This window comes from Sorex fumeus, unplaced genomic scaffold (genome assembly GCF_029834395.1).
Source record: "Sorex fumeus unplaced genomic scaffold, SorFum_2.1 ptg000018l, whole genome shotgun sequence".
NCBI classification, from domain to species: Eukaryota; Metazoa; Chordata; class Mammalia; order Eulipotyphla; family Soricidae; genus Sorex; species Sorex fumeus.
The window spans coordinates 21,238,520-21,258,940 of NW_026606075.1; the positions used below are offsets into that span (position 1 = coordinate 21,238,520).

General features: G+C 38.9%; 1 protein-coding gene across 1 annotated transcript in view; it reads right to left on the bottom strand.

Moving 5' to 3' along the window:
• The window catches only part of MSH3 (mutS homolog 3), a 169,237-nt gene that overhangs the window by 44,265 nt on the left and 104,551 nt on the right, over positions 1–20,421 (bottom strand). Inside the window, exons 16-19 of the mRNA XM_056112463.1 lie at positions 17,350–17,414; positions 13,574–13,690; positions 7,535–7,642; positions 118–229 (exon numbers count right to left, since the gene is read on the bottom strand). Coding sequence (XP_055968438.1) covers positions 118–229; positions 7,535–7,642; positions 13,574–13,690; positions 17,350–17,414 — 402 coding nt within the window. The remainder of the gene's footprint in view (positions 1–117; positions 230–7,534; positions 7,643–13,573; positions 13,691–17,349; positions 17,415–20,421) is intronic.

Here is a 20,421-nt window from a genome sequence, read left to right on the forward strand (position 1 = left end):
ATGCTAAAGAAGGAGTTCCAGCTCAAGGAGTCCTAGAAAGCATCTCCTAGATAACTGATGGTATCACCGTTACAATAGTTTTGCAACGGCGGGGAGGGTGCATAATGTGACACTTACTGATAAATCTGTATTATTGGGAACATATTGCTCCTGTTCTCCCAGCAGTACATCGATCACAGGGTGCCGGCCGTTCTTTATGGCTATCTTCTGTTCTTCTTGTACCACTGGTCTGTGAAAAGAAGCACATTTTCATTTACTAGGCACCAAAATATCCTTTAAACTATCCACCTGAGTTGATTTAAAAAAGCAATACCTGAATTAAAAAAATTAAAATTCAAAATTCTCTGTCAGTGAAAACAGCCATCATTTTTTCCTCTGCAGATATGTCTTATGTGTAAGACATTATCATTGTCATATGTGTAAATAGTAAAGTAAAAAGTAAAGGCCCTCCCGTTGATCATCGATTTGCTCGAGCGGGCCCAGTAACGTCTCCATTGGAGACTTTGTTGTTACTGTGTCTGGCATATCGAATACGTCACGGGGAGCTTGCCAGGCTCTGCCGTGCGGGCGAGATGCTCTCGGTAGCTTGCCGGGCTCTCCGAGAGGGGCGGAGGAATCGAACTCGGGTCGGCCATGTTGGCTGCGTGCAAGGCAAATGCCCTATCGCTATGTTATCGCTCAATAAAATAATGAATCAATAGTTTCATTTCACATCACCTTTTTTTCCAGGTTTTTGTTTGTTTGTTTGTTTGTTTTTGTCTCGGGGCCAGGGGCCACATTCATTAAGCGCTCAGGGCTTACTCCTTGCTCTGTGCTTAGGGGACATTTCTGGTAGTGCCAGGGATTAAACACGGATTAGCCATGTGCAAGGCAAGTGCCTTAATCCCAGTACTATCTCTTCAGCTCTATCCCTCTATTTTTTTTTTCAGTCTTCTGTCTTCTACAGCAAGTATCAAGGAAGCAATCAATCTAAATGGCAAAAAAGACACAAACAATCTAAATAGTAAAAGAATACCACCGTATATATTTTCAGTAGAACAGGATGGTCCTGGGTCTTGTCACTATTCTAGCATGATGGAATAACTGGATAATAGTATATTTCACGTCCCCTTAGAAAACATTATTCACAGATTGCATCTTGAATTACAGAAAATTCACCTAGTTAATGACATCTGAATATACATAACCTGAGAATTTCTTTATCTAAGAAATTCTACCCTCATTAGCATAAAAACACTGCTTTCTCTTGATGAATATAATAATTACAAAATGTCTCTTCATAATGGGTAGCACTGTCCTCCCACTGTTCATCGATTTGCTCGAGTGGGCCCAGTAACGCCCCCATTGTGAGACTGCTGTTACTGTGTTTGGCATATCGAATACATCACGGGGAACTTGCCAGGCTTTGCCGTGTGGGCGAGGTACTCTCGGTATCTTGGCTCTCCAAGAGAGGCGGAGGAATCGAACTCGGATTGGCCGTGTCAGCCACGTGCAAGGCAAATGCCCTACCGCTGTGCTATCGCTCCAGCCCCATAATGGGTAAAACACAAAAAATTCTAAATTCTGAAGTGTGTTCAGTGAGAGTTCAAAGCAGACTGCAATTAGAGTCCTAATCTTCATTCTTGGTCTCGAGGAAAATGATCTAACAGTTTTGGTAATACTATTTTCTTATTTAAATTCTTCGTAAATGTATCTGGATAACAAAATCCCAAGAATATGCACTCACATTTCTCACAGAAAGTGACTAATGCATCTTCTGAGTAAAGAGCTTGATATCCTTTGGAAAATTAAAAATATCTAAAATCACTGGAAAAAAGTCTGGGACTTCAGTGTATAAATTTAGAGACAAGATCAATCTAGTTTATGAATTTACTATAATAAAACCAAAAGCATCTATAAGTAACATTAGTTTTCAAATATACTACCAATTTTCCTGCCACACAAAATCAACAAAGTATATTCAGGACATGGATATGATTTCCCAGGATGGTTTTCACTTTAAGATACAATTCTATTCTAAAATCTACACTGATTTATGCTGCTATCACAATTACATGACCACAGCTTCCTGGCGGAATGAAAAGCAAATGATAATTTACAGAGAAGAGACGATACTCTCAAAACATGATTCTTACAGCAAGAAGTAAACAAAAATTATGTTAGCATCTTACTGCATTGAGATAGGAAACGTGGATAGTGCCTTGAAAGAATGAAACTTTACATGGTTAGAGAGATAGGCCAGTAGACTGAGCATATGCCTTGAATGAGGGAGGGTATTTTGAAACCCCAAACCATAAGATTCCTTGAGCAGAGCTGGGAGCAATCTGGAGCACTGAGTTAGATGTACCTCCCAAGCTCTGCTGGGGTGGCCTGACCTGGCTGAATCCCTGGCACCATATGGCCTCCTCAGCATCATTCCTGGCATATTCCTAGAGGTCCCCAGCACAAGTACCCATACAGTAAACTGCTGACCCCATTGGCAAAGTAGAGCTGAGGGTGTCCTTCAGGGACCCTGAACACAACTTAGGAAGCCCCCAAACAACAGCAACACACAAAAAGGGAAGGAAACTGAATTTCAACAGTTATTTTTAATTTTATATTTTAAAAATTACATCTTTCTCCTTCAAATGCCTCAGAGGAAAAACACATAATTTGTATTTATAAAACAGTTTAATATTCAGCACACAGGTTGGATAGAAAGGTCAGAACAAGAACTTTTTTTTAGCCTAAATGTCTACTATTTTGACAGAAAATGATGCAATAATGAAACCAAATAATAAATCTGAAGTAACTGCTCAAACACACTAAAATCTTTAAGCAACTTGGAAATCTAAGGGAACAAAAGCATAAATTTCAGACACTTAAATACTTAAAAGTGCATTAAAGATTAAAAATATTTATCATTTCAGGGTTACTTCCATTCAATTTTGCTTCTGTTAGAAAGAGAAAAATAGAATAACTACATTATGTAAAGACTCTTATGTGATTTGGCATTTAAATTTTTTTCAGTGGTTTCTTTGTGTGTTTTTTTTTATGTTTTTGTTTTTTTCCCCCCGATAATGTCAGGGATTGAACACCAAGCCACCTGTGGCCTCACTCAGGTAGATAACAAGATAGCAAGAAAGATTCAGTTGGGCCCGCAGCACGGGACAGAGGCTTGGTGTCTGCCACAGGAAAGACTGCAGCTGAACTCTGCCACGGTTTCAGGCACTAGTGACCAGTGCTTGCTGGACTCTAGGAGTAAAAGTGCATCTGAAAAACTGCAGCCTTTGAATCACTGAATCATCCTTAACTGTCACATCAATTAAGTGGTGCCACACTTTTTTTTTTTAGACTTATGTAACATCAGTATATAGACATGTCAATGTATGTTTTAGCGGTACAATGTGAACGGGCCCATCACAAAAATGTCTTTTGTTTAGACTAGAGGGGGTCCTCCACAGAGTGTGTGGAGGTGCAGAGACCACACATTATGATCCTGGGCCACCCCAGGGCCTGACGGTCTTGTGTCCAGTGCTACTGTTCAGGCCCCTGTGGTGCTGGGGGGTCATTATGGTCACAACTACTCAAATCAGGGGCCATGTGGTGCCCGGAGACTGAATTCCGGATTCCCACAGCATGAGTTCCAGTCACCACCTAGTTGTTTGTTTTGTTGTGGTGCTGGGGATCAAATCCAGGGCCTCACACCTATGAGCTACACAACACTCCTACTGAACTGCATCCAAGGGCCCAGGTTTATTTTCACTGTCTTGAGATGCCCTGCAGATGCAAATGTAACACTTTCCCATAAACACAATAACAAATTATTTCTACAAATAACTGTACTTGAGAAATCTCAAGTACAATGTCCGTAAGATGATCACAACCACTTGGAATTCATGGAGACATGTGAATGAAAGCAAAGCAATAGCAGACAGCAGAAACAGACCACAAGCATTTCAGATATTTGAATTATGATATGCAGACTTGATGAGAACTGGCTATGGTAATCAGAGACAAAACTGGCAAATAATTACGGATGATACAAAATAATTATTATGATAGAAAGATACTAACAATTCTTACATTTAAACATTTCATGAAAATCAAACGCTTTTAATGCTACTTCAATTCTTGCTTATCTTTAATAAAACACTGACCAATAACTGCTACTATTACTAAGTGATTATCAGCTGCTGGGATTTATTTGAAAGTTTCCTTTACATTTCTTTCATTTAATTTGCACATCTCTGAAAAGAGGTATAGTTTCTGAGTGTAAGATCAAGGATCAAAAGGGCAGTTCAGGGAGCACCAAATAAAGGGTGTTTGGAGGATCCTCCCAGGAGGGGAGATGCATGTTGAAAATAGACTATGAACTGAACAAGTTTGCCACTCAATACCTCTTTTGCAGACCACAACACCCAAAAGGAGAGAGAGAACAAAAGGGAAAGCCCTGGCACAGAGGCAGGGTGGGGGGGGGGGGGATGGGGGGATGGGGGGGATATTATCCATGGTGGTGGAAAATGGGCACTGGTGGAGGGATGGGTATTTGATCACTGTATGACCAAAACCCAAGCACAAAGATTTGTAAATCTACAACTGTACCTCATGGTGCTTCACTAATAAAAAAATTAAAAAAGAAAAAACACTAAAAAAAAAAAAGATCAAGGATCAAAGATATTAAGAAACATAGCTAAGGTCAGTGTTAAACAATTTAATATTCAAACCAGGCCTTCTTGATATGGAATCTGTACTACAAAGAATGTACTTGAAACAGAAATTCAAATAGCACAGCAGTAGGGCGTTTGCCTTGCAGGGGAGATGCATGCATTGCAGGGGAGATGCATGCATGCAGGCCTGGATTGGCCTGCCCGGCCAAGCCAGGTTCGATTCCTCTGTCCCTCTTGGAGAGCCCAGCAAGCTACTGAGAGTATTTCGCCTGCACGGCAAAGCCTGGCAAGCTCCCCGTGACGTATTCGATATGCCAAACGCAGTAACAACAAGTCTCACAATGGAGACGTTACTGGGCCTGCTCAAGCAAATCGATGAACAACGGGAGGACAGTGCAATGCAGTGCTACTTATATAAATCAAGCACTCTTTTGATATATGTTCTGAGAGATGTCAAATGAATACTAAAGAAATATAATCAAAGACCAAAGAGACAGTAAAGTGGGTCGCACATGATCAACAATCATGTGGTTGATCCTGGTTCAATCCCTGGCACCATTAGGATTCCCTGAGCACTGCCAGGAGTGATCCATAAGCACAGAGCCAGGAGTAAGTCCTGAGCATAGCTGGGTGTTGTCCAAAAGACCAATACAGAAACACAAGAAATAAAATCAACATAACAGCAACATATCACCTTACACTTGTGAGAATGGCAATTATTCTAAAGTAAAAACACTGTGTTTGAGAGGATGTAAAAAAAAATTCTACACTATTAGTGGGAATATAAACTGATGTAGCCATTATAAATAGCACTATGGAGATTCCTCCAAATAATAATAACTAGAAATTCCATGTGATCCAATTATTCCACAGCTGAGTACTGATGTCCAAAATACACAAATACTCAAATATACACACTCCTGTGTTTATTGCAGTCTCTTTTTTTTTTTTGGGGGGGGGAGTCACACCCGGCGATGCACAGGGGTTACTCCCAGCTCTGTGCTCAGGAATTACCCCTGACGGTGCTTAGGGGACCATATGGGATGCTGGGAATCGAACCCGGGTTGGCCGCGTGCAAGGCAAATGCCCTACCTGCTGTGCTATTGCTCCAGTCCCCTATTGCAGTCTTTAATGGGAAAAATATTCTCGTTGTTTATTAGGAACCCTGGAAGTACCCACTGGCAGATAATTTAATCAAGATGTGGCACCTAACATAGTGCAATGATACTCAGCCATAGGAGATGATGAAACCCTGTCACTGTACCAATATGGATGGACCTAGAGGGTATAATGGTTATTAAAATAAATCAAGCAAACATAAACACCGTATGATCTTCCCTGTAAGTGGTATAAGGAGAAAATAAAGAAATGGATCAACCAAATAAAAACTTTTAGACTACAGGACTAAATGGTTACCAGAAAAACAGGCTTGGAGGTGGGTAAATTGAGCAAATGAGGGAAACTGTCTGATGAAGGATATAATGAGCTTTTAGGGGTGAATGTAATGTAATATAATCACAGGTTAACTTTTAATGATACACAGCTGAAATGGAAATAAAAATTACAGCGCATTGTTACTCCTGATAGATAATAATCAAAAATAAAATTAGGTCTGTTTGATGTGAACACCACTTAGAAGAATAAACACGCACAAGATGATTAAAAGAGAATTGTGGGCTACAGAGAGTGCCGACATCCTCCTTGTCTCATCACCCATCTCACCTGGCTCTTGAGTGACTGATCGACAACCGGCATGACACCTGGCACCCAAACTCGAGGTCTGAAGGAGACCTACCAAAGGGGGATTATGAGACAATAGATCTGGAATTTCTCTCCTTGCTTAAGCAGGCTGTATCAACCTATGGTGTCACCTCTAGTTATGTCTTGTATCCCTTCTTGAAAACTTGGCTGAACCCAAGCATGAAAGCTTGTAACTATCTCATGGTGGTTCAATAAAATTATAAAAAAAAATTTAAAAAAAAAAGAGGGGCTGGAGCGATAGCACAGCACATAGGGCGTTTGCCTTGCATGCGGCCAACCTGGGTCCGATCCCTGGCATCCCATATGGTCCCCTGAGCACCGCCAGGAGTGATTCCTGAGTGCAGAGCCAGGAATAACCCCTGAGCATCGCTTGGTGTGACCCAAAAAGCAAAAAAAAAAAAAAAAAAAAAAAAAGGAGAATTGTGAAGTAAAACCAAATGCCCAAAAGAGAATAATGGAATAATATGAGCTCTCTAGAAGAGGTACAGAAAAAACATACCCACAAAAATGATATGACTTCCCTATCTTTTGTTGCCTAATCAAACTATTTTAATTATGAAAAAGTATACGAGTCAGTTATGAAAGAATAATTTCATTATAAAAATGTCTCCCACATAACAGCTGAAAGATGTGGGCTGGTGACATGGCTCAGTAGTACAGAACTTGCCTTGCACGTATGGGGTCTCCAAGATTCAATTGCTGTCATCACAGAAAAGAATAAAAAATAATAATTTAAAAAGCTAAACGATAATGCTTAGAGTTACAGTGAACATTTGCTTTTCACTGTATTTACTGATAGGGGAAATAAGGAAAAAAATTGCAAATTGTACTTTTTTTAGATTTTGTTTGGGGGCCACACCCAGTAATCCTCAGGGGCTGCTCCCAGATCTGAGCTTGGGCACTACTCTGAGTGGTGCTCAGAGGTCCGTGTTCTGTTGAGGTCTCCTGCATGCAAACCACGTGCTCAGCCTCTACAGCTATCAACCCCAAATCTGTTCATACTAAATCAAGTTCTCTGGTATGACATTTATCTTTCCCAGGAGTCAAACATGATTGACAAAAACACAATTAATTAATACAGATTTCTCTAGAGCATTGAAAGTGGCAATAAATAAGTACATTACCGGCAATAATTTCCCAGCTTAGCGACCTTGGCCAGGGAGAAGATACAGTCAACAGTTGCTAGGTGATGTACTGCTTTACACAAGGAGAGATAATGTTCACCAAAATCCCTATAGAAACAGCAACAAAAGGGTCAGCAAACTGAATTCTCAGATTTATTCAAACTCTACAGTATGTAATCACTTACTGTGATTACTTATTAGCTACAATGAGCATACTCAAAAAGAACCAGTCAAACCCAGAAGCTAAAGACACTTCACTGAGCTCTACTTTCCATTTAATCCTGTAATGTGATTACTGAGATTTCTGTCGGTTTCACTGGAATAGAATCACATGCATTTTAAAACAGCTTCTCTGCAAAGATAACTACTCTTAATACCATGTTGCACATTTCATCTGATCATGACATTTCAACTTATACATAATTAACACAAACATTTCATTCAGCTTAAATTACATTATGAACTACCCAAATGGGTCAACTTCCCTTCCTACTTCTCCTTTTACAGCATAGCCAACCTAAGGCAAATGTTTGTATTTTTTTCACACACTGAATTGAAAGCTCCTTCCTGATAATGTCTTCATCTGATCTACTTATCAGCCCACTTCCCAGTCTGTCACCTTGGCATCGAGTAGACATGGCAATATTTTAGTTAAAAACAAGCAAACGGGCTGGAGCAATTAGCACAGCGGGTAGGGCGTTTGCCTTGCACTCGGCCGACCCGGGTTCAATTCCCAGCATCCCATATGGTCCCCTGAGCACCGCCAAGGGTAACTCCTGAGTGCAGAGCCAGGAGTAGCCCCTGTGCATCGCTGGGTGTGACCCAAAAAGAAAAAAAAAAAACAAAAAAACCCCAAGCAAACAAAAAGTACCCAACAATCTTAAAATAATGCAAACAAATTAAGTTTGCAATTAAACAAATATCTCTCCTTGTCTAAAGCAGTACATCACCTATTTATAAATAAATAAATAAAGGCCCTCCCGTTGATCGTCGATTTGCTCGAGCGGGCCCAGTAACGTCTCCATTGGAGACTTTGTTGTTACTGTGTCTGGCATATCGAATACTCTCGGTAGCTTGCCGGGCTCTCCGAGAGGGGCGGAGGAATCGAACTCGGGTCGGCCATGTTGGCCGCTTGTAAGGCGAACGCCCTACCCGCTGTGCTATCGCTCCAGTCCGAATAAAAAATAAAAACAAAAATAAATAAAAACAAAAAAATAGATTTTTTGAAACTGAAAATTCTTTTTTTTTTTTTAGTATTAGGCTCCAACCAGATCCTCCAAATTCTAGTAGGCAGGGGTCACACCCACCAACTGCCCCCCCCCCCCCCCCCCCCCCCCCCCGCCATGTAATCCCATCAACGGCCAAGACTCAGAGACTATAAAACCCAGCTCCCGGAATCGCATGGCCACAAATGCCGTGAATGCGTCCGCGCAACATCTTATCATCTCATTCCTACTTTGGACAAACTGGCAGGCTACCGAATGTAACCTGCCCACACGGCAAAGTCTGGCAAACTCCCTGTGGCGTACCCAATATGCCAAATACCAGTAACAATGATGGGTCTCACTCTCCTAAACCTGAAAGAGCCTTGAATATGGCACTTTTTAAAAAAATCTCAGGGCTAGGACGAAAGAGACGTTACTGGGGCCTGCTCGAGGCAATCGACGAATAACAGGATGGTCATGATCGTGATTGTGATTATTTAAGTAGTCTTAAGGAAATGATGTTCAGATACCAGGAACATTGAAAGCATCATTTCTGTGTTGGTCTTTTGAGAACAAAAATAAGATTGATAATATATTTTATATTCCTTTGAGTACATAGAGCCTAATGAATATAATTTATCTATTTCCCACTGAATTGAAGTTTTTTTTTTATTATTAGTGAAACACCATGAGGTACAGTTAGACTTACAAATTTTTGTTCTTGGGTTTCAGTTATACAATGATCAAGTACTCATCCCTCCACCAGTGCCCATCCTCCACCACCATGGGTCCCAGCATCCCTCCCACCCTCCGTACCCCCATTTCACCCTGCCTCTGTGGCAGGGCATTCCCCCTTGTTCTCTCTCTCTTCTTTTGGGTCCTGTGTTTTGCAAGAGAGGCATTGAGTGGCAATCATGTTTAGTCTATAGTCTACTTTCAGCATGCTTCTCCCACCCTGGGAGGATCCTCTCAACACCCTTTATTTGGTGCTCTCTTCTCTATCTGAGCTTCCTTTTCCCCTAGCATGTGTGGCTGCCCTCCAAGCCCTCCAATTCCTGGTACTAATCTCAGCCACTCCTGGGTGTTGTTCTCCCATTTTGTTACTTTATGTTCCCCAGATGAATGCAGTCTTTCTGTGTCTATCCCGCTCTTTCTGACTCATTTCGCTTAACATGATACTTTCCATGTAGTACCACTTGTATGTAAATTTCATGACTTCTTCTTTTCTAACAGCTACATAGTACTCCATTGTGTAAATGTACCAAAGTTTCTTTAACCAGTCATCTGTTCTCGGGCACTCAGGTTTTTTCCAGATTCTGGCTACTGTAAAGAGTACTGCAATGAACAAACAATTGCAGATGTCACTTCGACTATATTTTTTTGCCTCTCTGGGATATATTCCCAGGATTGGTAAAAACACCCAACACTAATCCCATTAAGAATCTAGGATGGAGAGGGCTGGAGCGATAGTACAGTGGGTAGGGCATTTGCCTTGCATGTGGCCGACCCAGGTTCAATTCCCAGCATCCCATATGGTCCCCTGAGCACCACCAGAAGTAATGTCTGTGTGCAAAAGCCAGGAGTAACCCCTGTGCATCTCCCATTGTAACCCAAAAAAGAGAAAAAAAAAAGAATTCATAGGATTAAGAGTCTGCAATATCCCAAACATAAGCATACTACTGGCCCCGACACTGGCTAGGCAGCACTCTGCTGCCATCTGAAAAAATGCCCCTTAGTCCTGAAGGTGCACATGTTACATGGACCTAACACTTCTAAATGACTGCTTCATGATGATCATGCTATGTCATTCCTGGTCTGATGTCAATTTAAGATTTAAGCACTCATTACTCCTTGGATGTGGCCGACGCTGCTTCTGTTACAATGAATGACCCAGCTGGTCCTCCCTTCCCTGAATTCTCTCTTTTATAAGAGAATAGCTGCACTGATGTTTCTGCTACTGCCTTCCCAGATGTTCACGTTAAAGCATCTTTAGCACTAAAAACAAACAATTTTTCTCTTAGTCCTATTCCTTCTTTTCAAGTCCCAGTCACACCACCAAGATTGTAATTTGTTCAGGGTAATTGTTCTGAGACTGAAATGTGTGATGTAGCTGTCAGTGGGTATCTCTTCATTAAAAAAAAAAAAGGCAGGAATAAAGTAATCATTTTGATATGAAAATATTGTTTTTCCTCCTGTCAATGATTTAAACAAGACGTGAACAAATTAAAAATAATAAATCTTAAAAATCTTCTTAACTCTAAATGTCTTATTTTAATTTTTAGTCTGTGTATTTGCTATACTCTGCCAAATTTCAAAGAGATCAGTCATATTTAGAAAAGTGACAAGCTAGAAAGTAGACAATTCAGACAACAAACTGATAGACTGTGTTTATATTGTAACAAGATGCAATTTTATCACTAAGCTACCAAAGGTCTTATGGATGAAGCCAAAGTATTATGACTTAATCTCTGCCCAAAAGGTACTGCTGGGTACAAATGAAACAGATTGATATGATTACTAACGATAATGGAGCAGCCAGAGTTTTATCATATGCTGTTCAATGATATTTGAAATTAATAAAAACAAAATGTATTTTATTTGAAATGCATTCTTAAAATATTTAACTGTATGAGATATAATTCAATGCCTAAAGCATTTTCAAGTAAGACTACTAATGTCTACAGTTCATCTTCGAGAGCACGGTAAGATACATTTTTTTTTTTTTGGAGCAAAGGTTCCATTCACAGAGCTTCTTATAGCCTTGATGTCTTGCAAAATTTTGTCACGAGCAATATGACTAATGAATGCATAGCCCATCAGAATCTCATAAGAGATAAATATACTTGTATAGCGGGTATTCAATTGTATGGTTCACAGAGGTTAATCATTTTTAAATGACATCATATTCACACCATCTGGCACCTAAATAAATAGTGTGAATGACAATCAGTGCTGTTCTCAAGTGGCAGATCTAGCTACAAATGCTCTAGTTAAATTTCAACCAGCATTCCTTTTTCTACATAAAACCTTCAATATACCTTTCTTATTTTGAAAGTAATATGGAAACATTTAAAATCACATTTTTGTAAAGAAAATAAAAATGTCTAGCAACCTCACTATTTAAAAATATTTGAGACCCATAGAGAGTATCATATATCATACAGACAATAGATCTCATTGTGTGGAGACATGTATCCAAAAAGACGTAAAAAGCCAATAAGCATATTAATAAGATATATAATATTAAAAAATAAACATTTATATATTGTGCATGCATGTGAGTTTACACATACAGCACTGTAACCTAATTTAAAATTGGTCTTATTTTCTTCACTTAGCAATATTTCATGAATATATTTTACAAATGAAAATCAGAAAACACCTTCCGGATAGCTGGCTGTTTATCATTTCCCAACACACTACTGATTTTACTTGTCAATTGTGAACACATGACTATTAATAAACCCAGAATGTGAGACATTCTTTAAAACAATAGCAAGAACTCACTAAAACCGTAAGGATAAAAAAACAAAACATAAGGAGGGGGGAATATTCTAAATTTAATGAAACTAAAGGAAACATAACAACTGAATGCAATGTGTCAAACTCAATTAGGCTACTAAAAAATTTTAGGGGAGAAGGACTAAGAATATTTGGTATATATTTTAAATCAGTATTCGTTTTTTTTAGGTGTGACAATGGTCTTAAGAAAGTACAGCAGAATGTCCTTATTTTTAGATATATGTTTTAGAGTGAAACATTTGGGGGCAAGGAGGTAAGAGATATAAAACAAATATGGAAAAATGTTAAAGCATCTGAAAAATTTAGACAAGGGTTTTATAATACACAGGTTTAAATGCTTACAGAATGTAAAATATTAAGAAAAAAATTTAAGGGCCCATGAGATGGCTACCTGGCTTCAAGTGCCTGGAGCACAAGGGTTAAGGGTGCTGCCTTTCACAGCTACGTGATCTGGACAGCACTGTGAGAATGGGCCCAGAATGGCTGAATGGCTTAGAATCTAGCATCCAAAACCCATGGAGAGGAATGCCACTAGGGTCACAGAATTGACAGTAGGAGGCAAAGGTCATTTAACGTCTTCATGACCAGTGCTGGAGAGACAGTATAGTGGGTAGAGCGTTTGACTTGTACGCAACCTACCTAGGTTTGATACCCAGCATCTCACATGGTCCCCTGTGCACCACTAGGAGTGATTCTTGAGTGCAGAGCCAGAAGTAACCCTTGAGTATTCCAGTGTGCTCCTCCCTCTCCCCCACCCTCCAAAATAAAGAAGTCTTTCCCATTTATTATCAATGTTTTATCTGAATACTTAGGGTCACTTAATGAGAAAAGTTTAAGAAGCTCTGACTCAGAAAATACCTAGGGCAAGTGTGAGGCCATGTGCTTGGTTTCTGGGGCCTGCATATGCTTAGGTGACCCTAACTGGCTAACAGTCTGGAGTCCCAGGTAAGGTGGACAAAAAAGAGTTACAGGAAAATATAAGTGGATAAAAGGAAAACAGAAAACTAACTTCCACTTGTCTGAAAACATTAAGCCTTTTCACAAGAAATGTAAGCAAAGTTCTAGGTGAGATTTCAAAAAATTAACTCCATATCCTTAGCCCAGTAACAATAAAGCATATTTGGTTTCTCATGGAAGACTGAAATGAGCTGACATCTCAGTGAATTAAAAATAAGACCAGAGAACACATGTACTCAACTATTTTATGGCGGGTCACAAGCAGTTATTTCTAATTTTCTTTTTTTTGACGGAAAGAAATTTTGGTCATTTCTCATAGCAAAAAGTCATATTATACTTTTCATTGCAAACTCACTCTAGAAAATCAAGCCATTCAGCATTGCAGTCAAGGACTAGCTGCTCCCGGAGCTGATTCAGATGTCTGTAATTTTCTACAATAAAAGGAGAGTGAAAGCGACTCACAGCTTTTGTGCTAGAAGAGGGGGAAAAACAGAAATAGGAAATCAAGGTTAGTTAGGAATCAGTACTACCGTCACTTCAAAAAATTAAAGGAGTTATTTTTTTCTCTGATGAACCTTGAAAATAAATAGCTGTAAATACAGAACATTCTTTAATTATGGTCCTGAACTCTTTTAACTCTGTTCATAGAGTATCTGTTGTAAATAAGAGTCATAAGACTTTTTCAAGAAGATTTTAAAGTGCATTTCAAATTATATCCCTATGGCAAGTTCAATGTTTAGAAATGCAATTCGTAAGTAGAAAGATATTTTTCTCTTTAAATGGTACTAAACAAAAGTTCTTACAGAAGTAAATATACAAGGTAAATCCTAACAAAACTGAAAGTAGATATATTGGTGAAAGTCATATAACTATTACTTATTTTTTAGACTATTCTGTATGAAGTATTTTAGTGAAAAAAGAAAAATATAAAGCATTACAAAGAACAGCAATCCATTAATTCAAGAGGCAATAGAAGAAGAGTTTTTCAGATTAACTGCATGCTCACAATGACTCCTGATGGGCAGAAATACCAACCGCTCTTCTGAATCTGTGCACAATCTTCATGAGGAAGGTGCAGAGTATAATGTGGGATGCCCTAGTCAGAGAGTCCTGGCGGAGGGCAATTCGGCCATCTACAGGCCAGCTATGTGACTTTGGGTAAACCTCGAGCTTTGTAGTTTTCTCTAAATATCCCTCTCCTCAGAAAATGGGCATAAGAATACTGTCTTCTATAGGGGTTGGAGCGATAGCACAGCGGGTAGGGCGTTCGCCTTACAAGCGGCCAACATGGCCGACCCGAGTTCGATTCCTCCGCCCCTCTTGGAGAGCCCGGCAAGCTACCAAGAGTATTCGATATGCCAGACACAGTAACAACAAAGTCTCCAATGGAGATGTTACTGGGCCCGCTCGAGCAAATCGACGATCAACGGGAGGGCCTTTACCTTTACCTTTATAGGGGTTGGAAAGAAAGTACAGTAGGTAGGGCACTTGCCTTATATTCAGTGGACACAGGTTGAATCATTGGTATCCTATATGTTCTCCTGAGTCTGCTAGGAGTAATTCCGTAGGGCAGAGCGAGGAGTAAGCCCCAAGTACCACTGGGTGTAGCCCCGAACCATAATACTACTACTACTACTACTACTACTAATAATAATAATAATAGCAATACTATGTACTTCTTGTGCTTTGTTGAGAAGATCCAATAGACTGGTTTCAGATAATGCCTGGCGGAGTGCCCCTGTCACTAAGTGTTCAGTGTTAAAAGAGTTTCCTGATGGTGGTGGTCGATGTTACCCCTGTTTTCGTTATTATTAGGCTTTTGAAGAGGAATATGTCAGAGTTGAGTGATGGCAGGTCACAAGACATGTCATCTGTCATGATTATCTTTTAATTTGCCAAGTTATTAGGCTCTGAGTAGGCCTTCCACATTTGTAATCAGATTAATTTTTTACTCTTCTGGTTACTTGGTTCTGAAGGCCACATGAAAAATACAAAACTACAGTGAATCTTACTAAACCATTTTATTTAGTTCATTGAGATTATATCAATGAATGTTTAAAAGATGCCAACACCAATTTATGCCTCATTTGTTACTTTTAAATTGTCATCTATGCCGAGTGATAGTAAAGAAGGAAGGGCGTTTGGCTTGCACATGGCTGATCCAGCTTTGATCCTTAGCATCCCGTCTGGTCTCCCGAGCACCACCAGAAGTGATTCCTGAGTGCAGAGCCAGGAGTAACCCCTGAGCATTGCTGGGTGTGACCCAAAAAGCCAAAAAAAAAAAAAAAAATATATATATATAGTCATCTAGATTTCTACGCAAACAGAGCTTTCTCTTCTGACAGCCTAGTCAGTAAAACACTCCCTTACAGTTCTAGAAAGACTAATATGACTTTTAGTAATTTCTCCTCATAAGCATATATCTATCCATTCGCTGTAGCATAGGAAAAAAGTAGATAAAGGAAAGACTGAATACTTGCAAAAAGATAAAATATTCCCTAAGATTAGCAATTTAATAACAAAATGACAGCTTTTGGCAGCAAAGGAAAAAAATGCCTTACAGCTAAAGAAACCCATGATTGTAATTGTCAATGGCAATGGACAACAAGTAGTTTCATATTTCAATTAATAAGTTTACGATCACTCATATGCCATGTCCAAATTTCCTTCCATTCTTTTTTTTTTTTTTTTTGCTTTTTGGGTCACACCTGGCAATGCTCAGGGGTTACTCCTGGCTCATGCACTCAGGAATTACTCCTGGCAGTGCTCGGGGGACCATATGGGATGCTGGGAATCGAACCTGGGTCGGCCATGTTGGCTGCGTGCAAGGCAAACGCCCTACCCACTGTGCTATCGCTCCAGCCCCTTCTTCCATTCTTAATGCAACGCCTTTATACCATCACAAGCTACTAGTCTCTCTTCTAGAATTTAGGAAAATATAATATTTTTATCTCTTTTGTACAAATATTAATAGCAGCAACAAACAGTCCACAAAATTGCTAATTGGAAGTATATATGCACTTCTCCAACACCCCTTCTTTTTGTTTCCTTTTACCTCCAGGGTTCAAGCCCAGGGCATGACACACGTGAAGAATAAGAATGAGTATATACCTGGCCTTTCTAATTGCACATTTTAAATGAGTCCCCTCATAGTAGGATCAATGTTTATCCAAGGAAAAAAGGCATAGTCTCAAATCTCAAAACTGTTGTCTAATTTTGTTTTTGTTTTATTTGGGGGACACATAAGTTGTGCTCAGGATATGCTCCTGGTTCTGCACTCAAAGATCACTCCTGGTGTGGCTTAAGGGAATACATGTGGTACCAGGGATTGAACCTAGGTCAGCTGCACTCAAGGCAAATTCTTAAGGCTGTACTATATCTCTCGCACTTCATTTTGTTCTTAATTAATTTATTTGTACCAAGTCTACTTGAATTTTAAAAAAGAAATGTAAATAATTATTGTAACTGTGTGCCATAGGAATAGTAAGTAAAAATATGTGGAACTCAGTGAGGCAGAAAATCAAACTTCAGCTTCTTGAAAGAAATGTCAGCTATAACTTTCATCAAATTGTACAAGCAACCAAATAAATCTAGTTATTGAAGGATTCTCAACTTTATTTTTTCCAAGTTTTGAAAATACATTCTAAGGTATAAAAGTAAGATATTAATTTATAAGAAGAAAGAAAATAAGTAAGCAAGAAAATAAATAAGTACAAATAGGACATTCTTTGGAAAAAAAGTCTTAAAATCAATGATAAGAATGAATTTTAAATGCTTATCAGTTCATGGGTTCAGATGTGTAAGAAAACTGAAAGGGAAGACATGATTCTAATATAAACATGTGTCAATTTTCAGTTCAGTAACACACAAATATATTAAGCAGCATTAGAATTCATGGTAAAGGTAAAGGCCCTCCCGTTGATCGTCGATTTGCTCGAGCAGGCCCAGTAACGTCTCCATTGGAGACTTTGTTGTTACTGTGTCTGGCATATCCAATACTCTCGGTAGCTTGCCTGACTCTCCGAGAGGGGCGAAGGAATCGAACTCGGGTCGGTCATGTTGGCCGCTTGTAAGGGGCGAACACCCTACCCGCTCATGACAACAAGGAAAATAATCAATTTTTATACCTACCTTCCAACCTTAACCCAATCAGATGGTATACAAGACAAAGCAGAATTCTTTATTTCAATCATAAACTAAAATAAAAACAAATAAAAGTTAGATTTTAAGTGATTTTATGCAGTAAATTTATATTTATGTCTAGTATTTTTAATGCTGCAGAACTGTGTCAAATTGCTCACTAAATATTATTCTAGATATTCAAAAGTAAATCTGGTATTGATCTTAGAGTTTATGTACATCTATGCAACTATTGAGTATTAAGCAGGGTTTCAATAATTGGGATAAAGTACAATTTGTATTGAACAATACGTTTCCAATAAAGGATACAACTTGGCATTTTAATGCTTAAATAACTGCAATGTACACAGCAATAGCAGTGGTTTTTCATTAATTATATCTTTCATTTGTTAGGACCCACTTAGTCTTAATAATTCTATTACCCAGTAATAACTGCCAAATATTTGTGATTTTAGAATATTAGATTATTAGATTAATGCCAGTTACAGATAAGATCTGACACACCTTTGAACAGGAAGATTTATTACTCTGCGTGTATGATCTGGGGGCCATACCTGGTGTTACTCAGAGGCTACTCTGAGCTTCTGCTCAATGATTGCTGCTGGCAGTGCTTGGGGACCACGCTGTGCTGGGGACAGAACTCAGGCCTTCTTCAGACAAAGACTGTGCTCATCCTGCCAAACTGCTTATCTATCAAGGTGTTACTATAATTCTCATGCAAAGAATCTAAGGTCTCTAAAATTATACTCAGAAAGAAATCATGGATAACATTAACAATTAAAGGCACTTCTGCCCACAAGTGTTTTCTTTTGTTTTCATTTGCCCCGACTGTACCTCTACAGCGCCAACTGTGCTATCAGCCAGCAAGCTTATCTGAAATTACTGGGAAGCAAGTAAAGATCAACTTCTACCACACCTCTCTCTTTCAGCACTAGTCATAATAAATAATCTTTTCTTTCTGTCCATTTTTCTATACTCTTGCAATAAAGTTCAATGTTTAATTTAAATAAACAAGTTCACTAAATTTGTACAGAACGAGACCCATAAGCACTGTGGCTACTACTAATTTTAAGATAACTATAGGAAATTTTAGTTTTACTAAACTCCTTAACATTTGAAATATTTAACATCCTTAGCAACAAAAGGTTAGTACAGCAACAATAAAGTATCTTTGGTTTCTCACTAAAGACTAAAATACCCACTATTAATAGCATTAGCTTGACTGCTAAAGAAATTTCATCCTAAAATTTTTAGAGCTAATAATATCCCCTTGTATAATAAAGAGTTAATGCAATGCTAAATCTCCCACACCTAGTTAAAAAAATTAAGAGAAGGGTATAAAACATCCCTCTTTGGCTACCAACCATAGCTCTAGAGAAAAACCACAAAATGACGATGATTGATGGAAAAAATAAAAAACAATTTAAAACTTTAAAAAAATGTTGCCTTAGTACCCAAAAGAAGAGAGAGAGAACAAGGAGGAATGCCCTGCCACAGAGGCAGGGTGGGACGGGGGGGGTGGGGGGGGATGCTGGGACCCGTGGTGGTGGAGGATGGGCACTGGTGGAGGGATGGGTACTTGATCATTGTATAACTGAAACCCAAGCACAAAAATTTATAAGTCTATAACTGTACCTCATGGTGTTTCACTAATAAAAAAAATTTTTTTTAAAAGTTGCCTTAAACATTACTTTTAAATATTCTGTGAGGGCTGGAGAGATATAGAGTTAAGGTGCACATCTTGCCTGAGGCTCACCACAGTTAGACCGCCAGCATCACATATGGCCCCCTGAGCCAGAAGTGATTCCTAAGCACAAAGCCAGGAGTGAGCCCTGAGCACCACCGTGTGTGATCCCCAAACCAAAAACAAAAATTAAAATGTTCTGTGAGATGACATATTGGCCTTCTTCTGAATCAGTTGTTGGAAGAGCTTTGTGAACAAAAAATTTCAGACCCACTCTGATTAACATTTGGGAAGGACACAGTCCAGATTCATAAAGACTAACCCAAATTCACAATGACTGACACAACTCCCTAGGAGTTATTGCTTAATGGGGTATTGGCATTTCTGAAAGAAGCCACAACGACCACTGTGGGGTCACTGGTCAGCCAGAGACACTGATTTACTTAAGTAATTTGCTGTAACACCGCAGGCCGGTGGAACCAAAATCAAATTAGAACCTCAGACATATTATAAAATACTAGTAGTCATGGGCCTTTGGGGCACCTTGGGAGTATCTGGATCACAGATACTCAATCTGCAAATACCTACACTTCTGGAATACAGAGAACTATGCAAGAGCCAAATCCAGTATGGAAATAGTTAGGAACACTCACATGGACCTGTTGCTAACCCCCTGGGGTCACATCAGACAGATGCATGTCACCTTTTATCTTTTGTTGGCCCTCAGTCTGTGTACTCGAAATTGTTATCAACTAGCAGAGTTTTTTCTTTTTTATCACTGGTTTTGTAATAAGAAAATTTTCATAAGTCATTTTACAAATATTCCAAGAATGAGCAGTGAGGTCTTTTCCTTAAGGGCGTAAATTGCTAAAGAAAAAAAGATGGAACTAAAATAAAATATTAATGTATATTTCATTAATGAACATTCTCACAGCCACTTTCTCTGCTCTGTAGCTCCTGACTTTGTGTCTTTGGTGTTGATGCAAGAGATCTGTTTTGATTTATTCTAGGATTCTCTCATCTTCTGCTGGGATCTAATTCTGCCTTATTTAAATGTCTGCTTTTCACATTGTAATACTAGTCAGCTCCTTTTCTAATATGTATACTTTTATTATTGCTAGTAAGCATATTTTATTATTATTCAACAAATTGCCAAAATAAAGATAGTAAGGTTAGTTCTTTTGCAAAGTCATGCTTGCTTAGTGAAGACACGAGATACAATTATATATCTGCTATTTGTCTGCCATGGATGAAAGTCAAATAAAAATACTGTGCAAATGATTATTCTGTTATAAAGAGCTCTATGTGAAAAGCATTGAGAAATAACAGCTTAATATAAGTCTAGACAATAGGCTGGATTAATAGTCTATTAAAAGGCA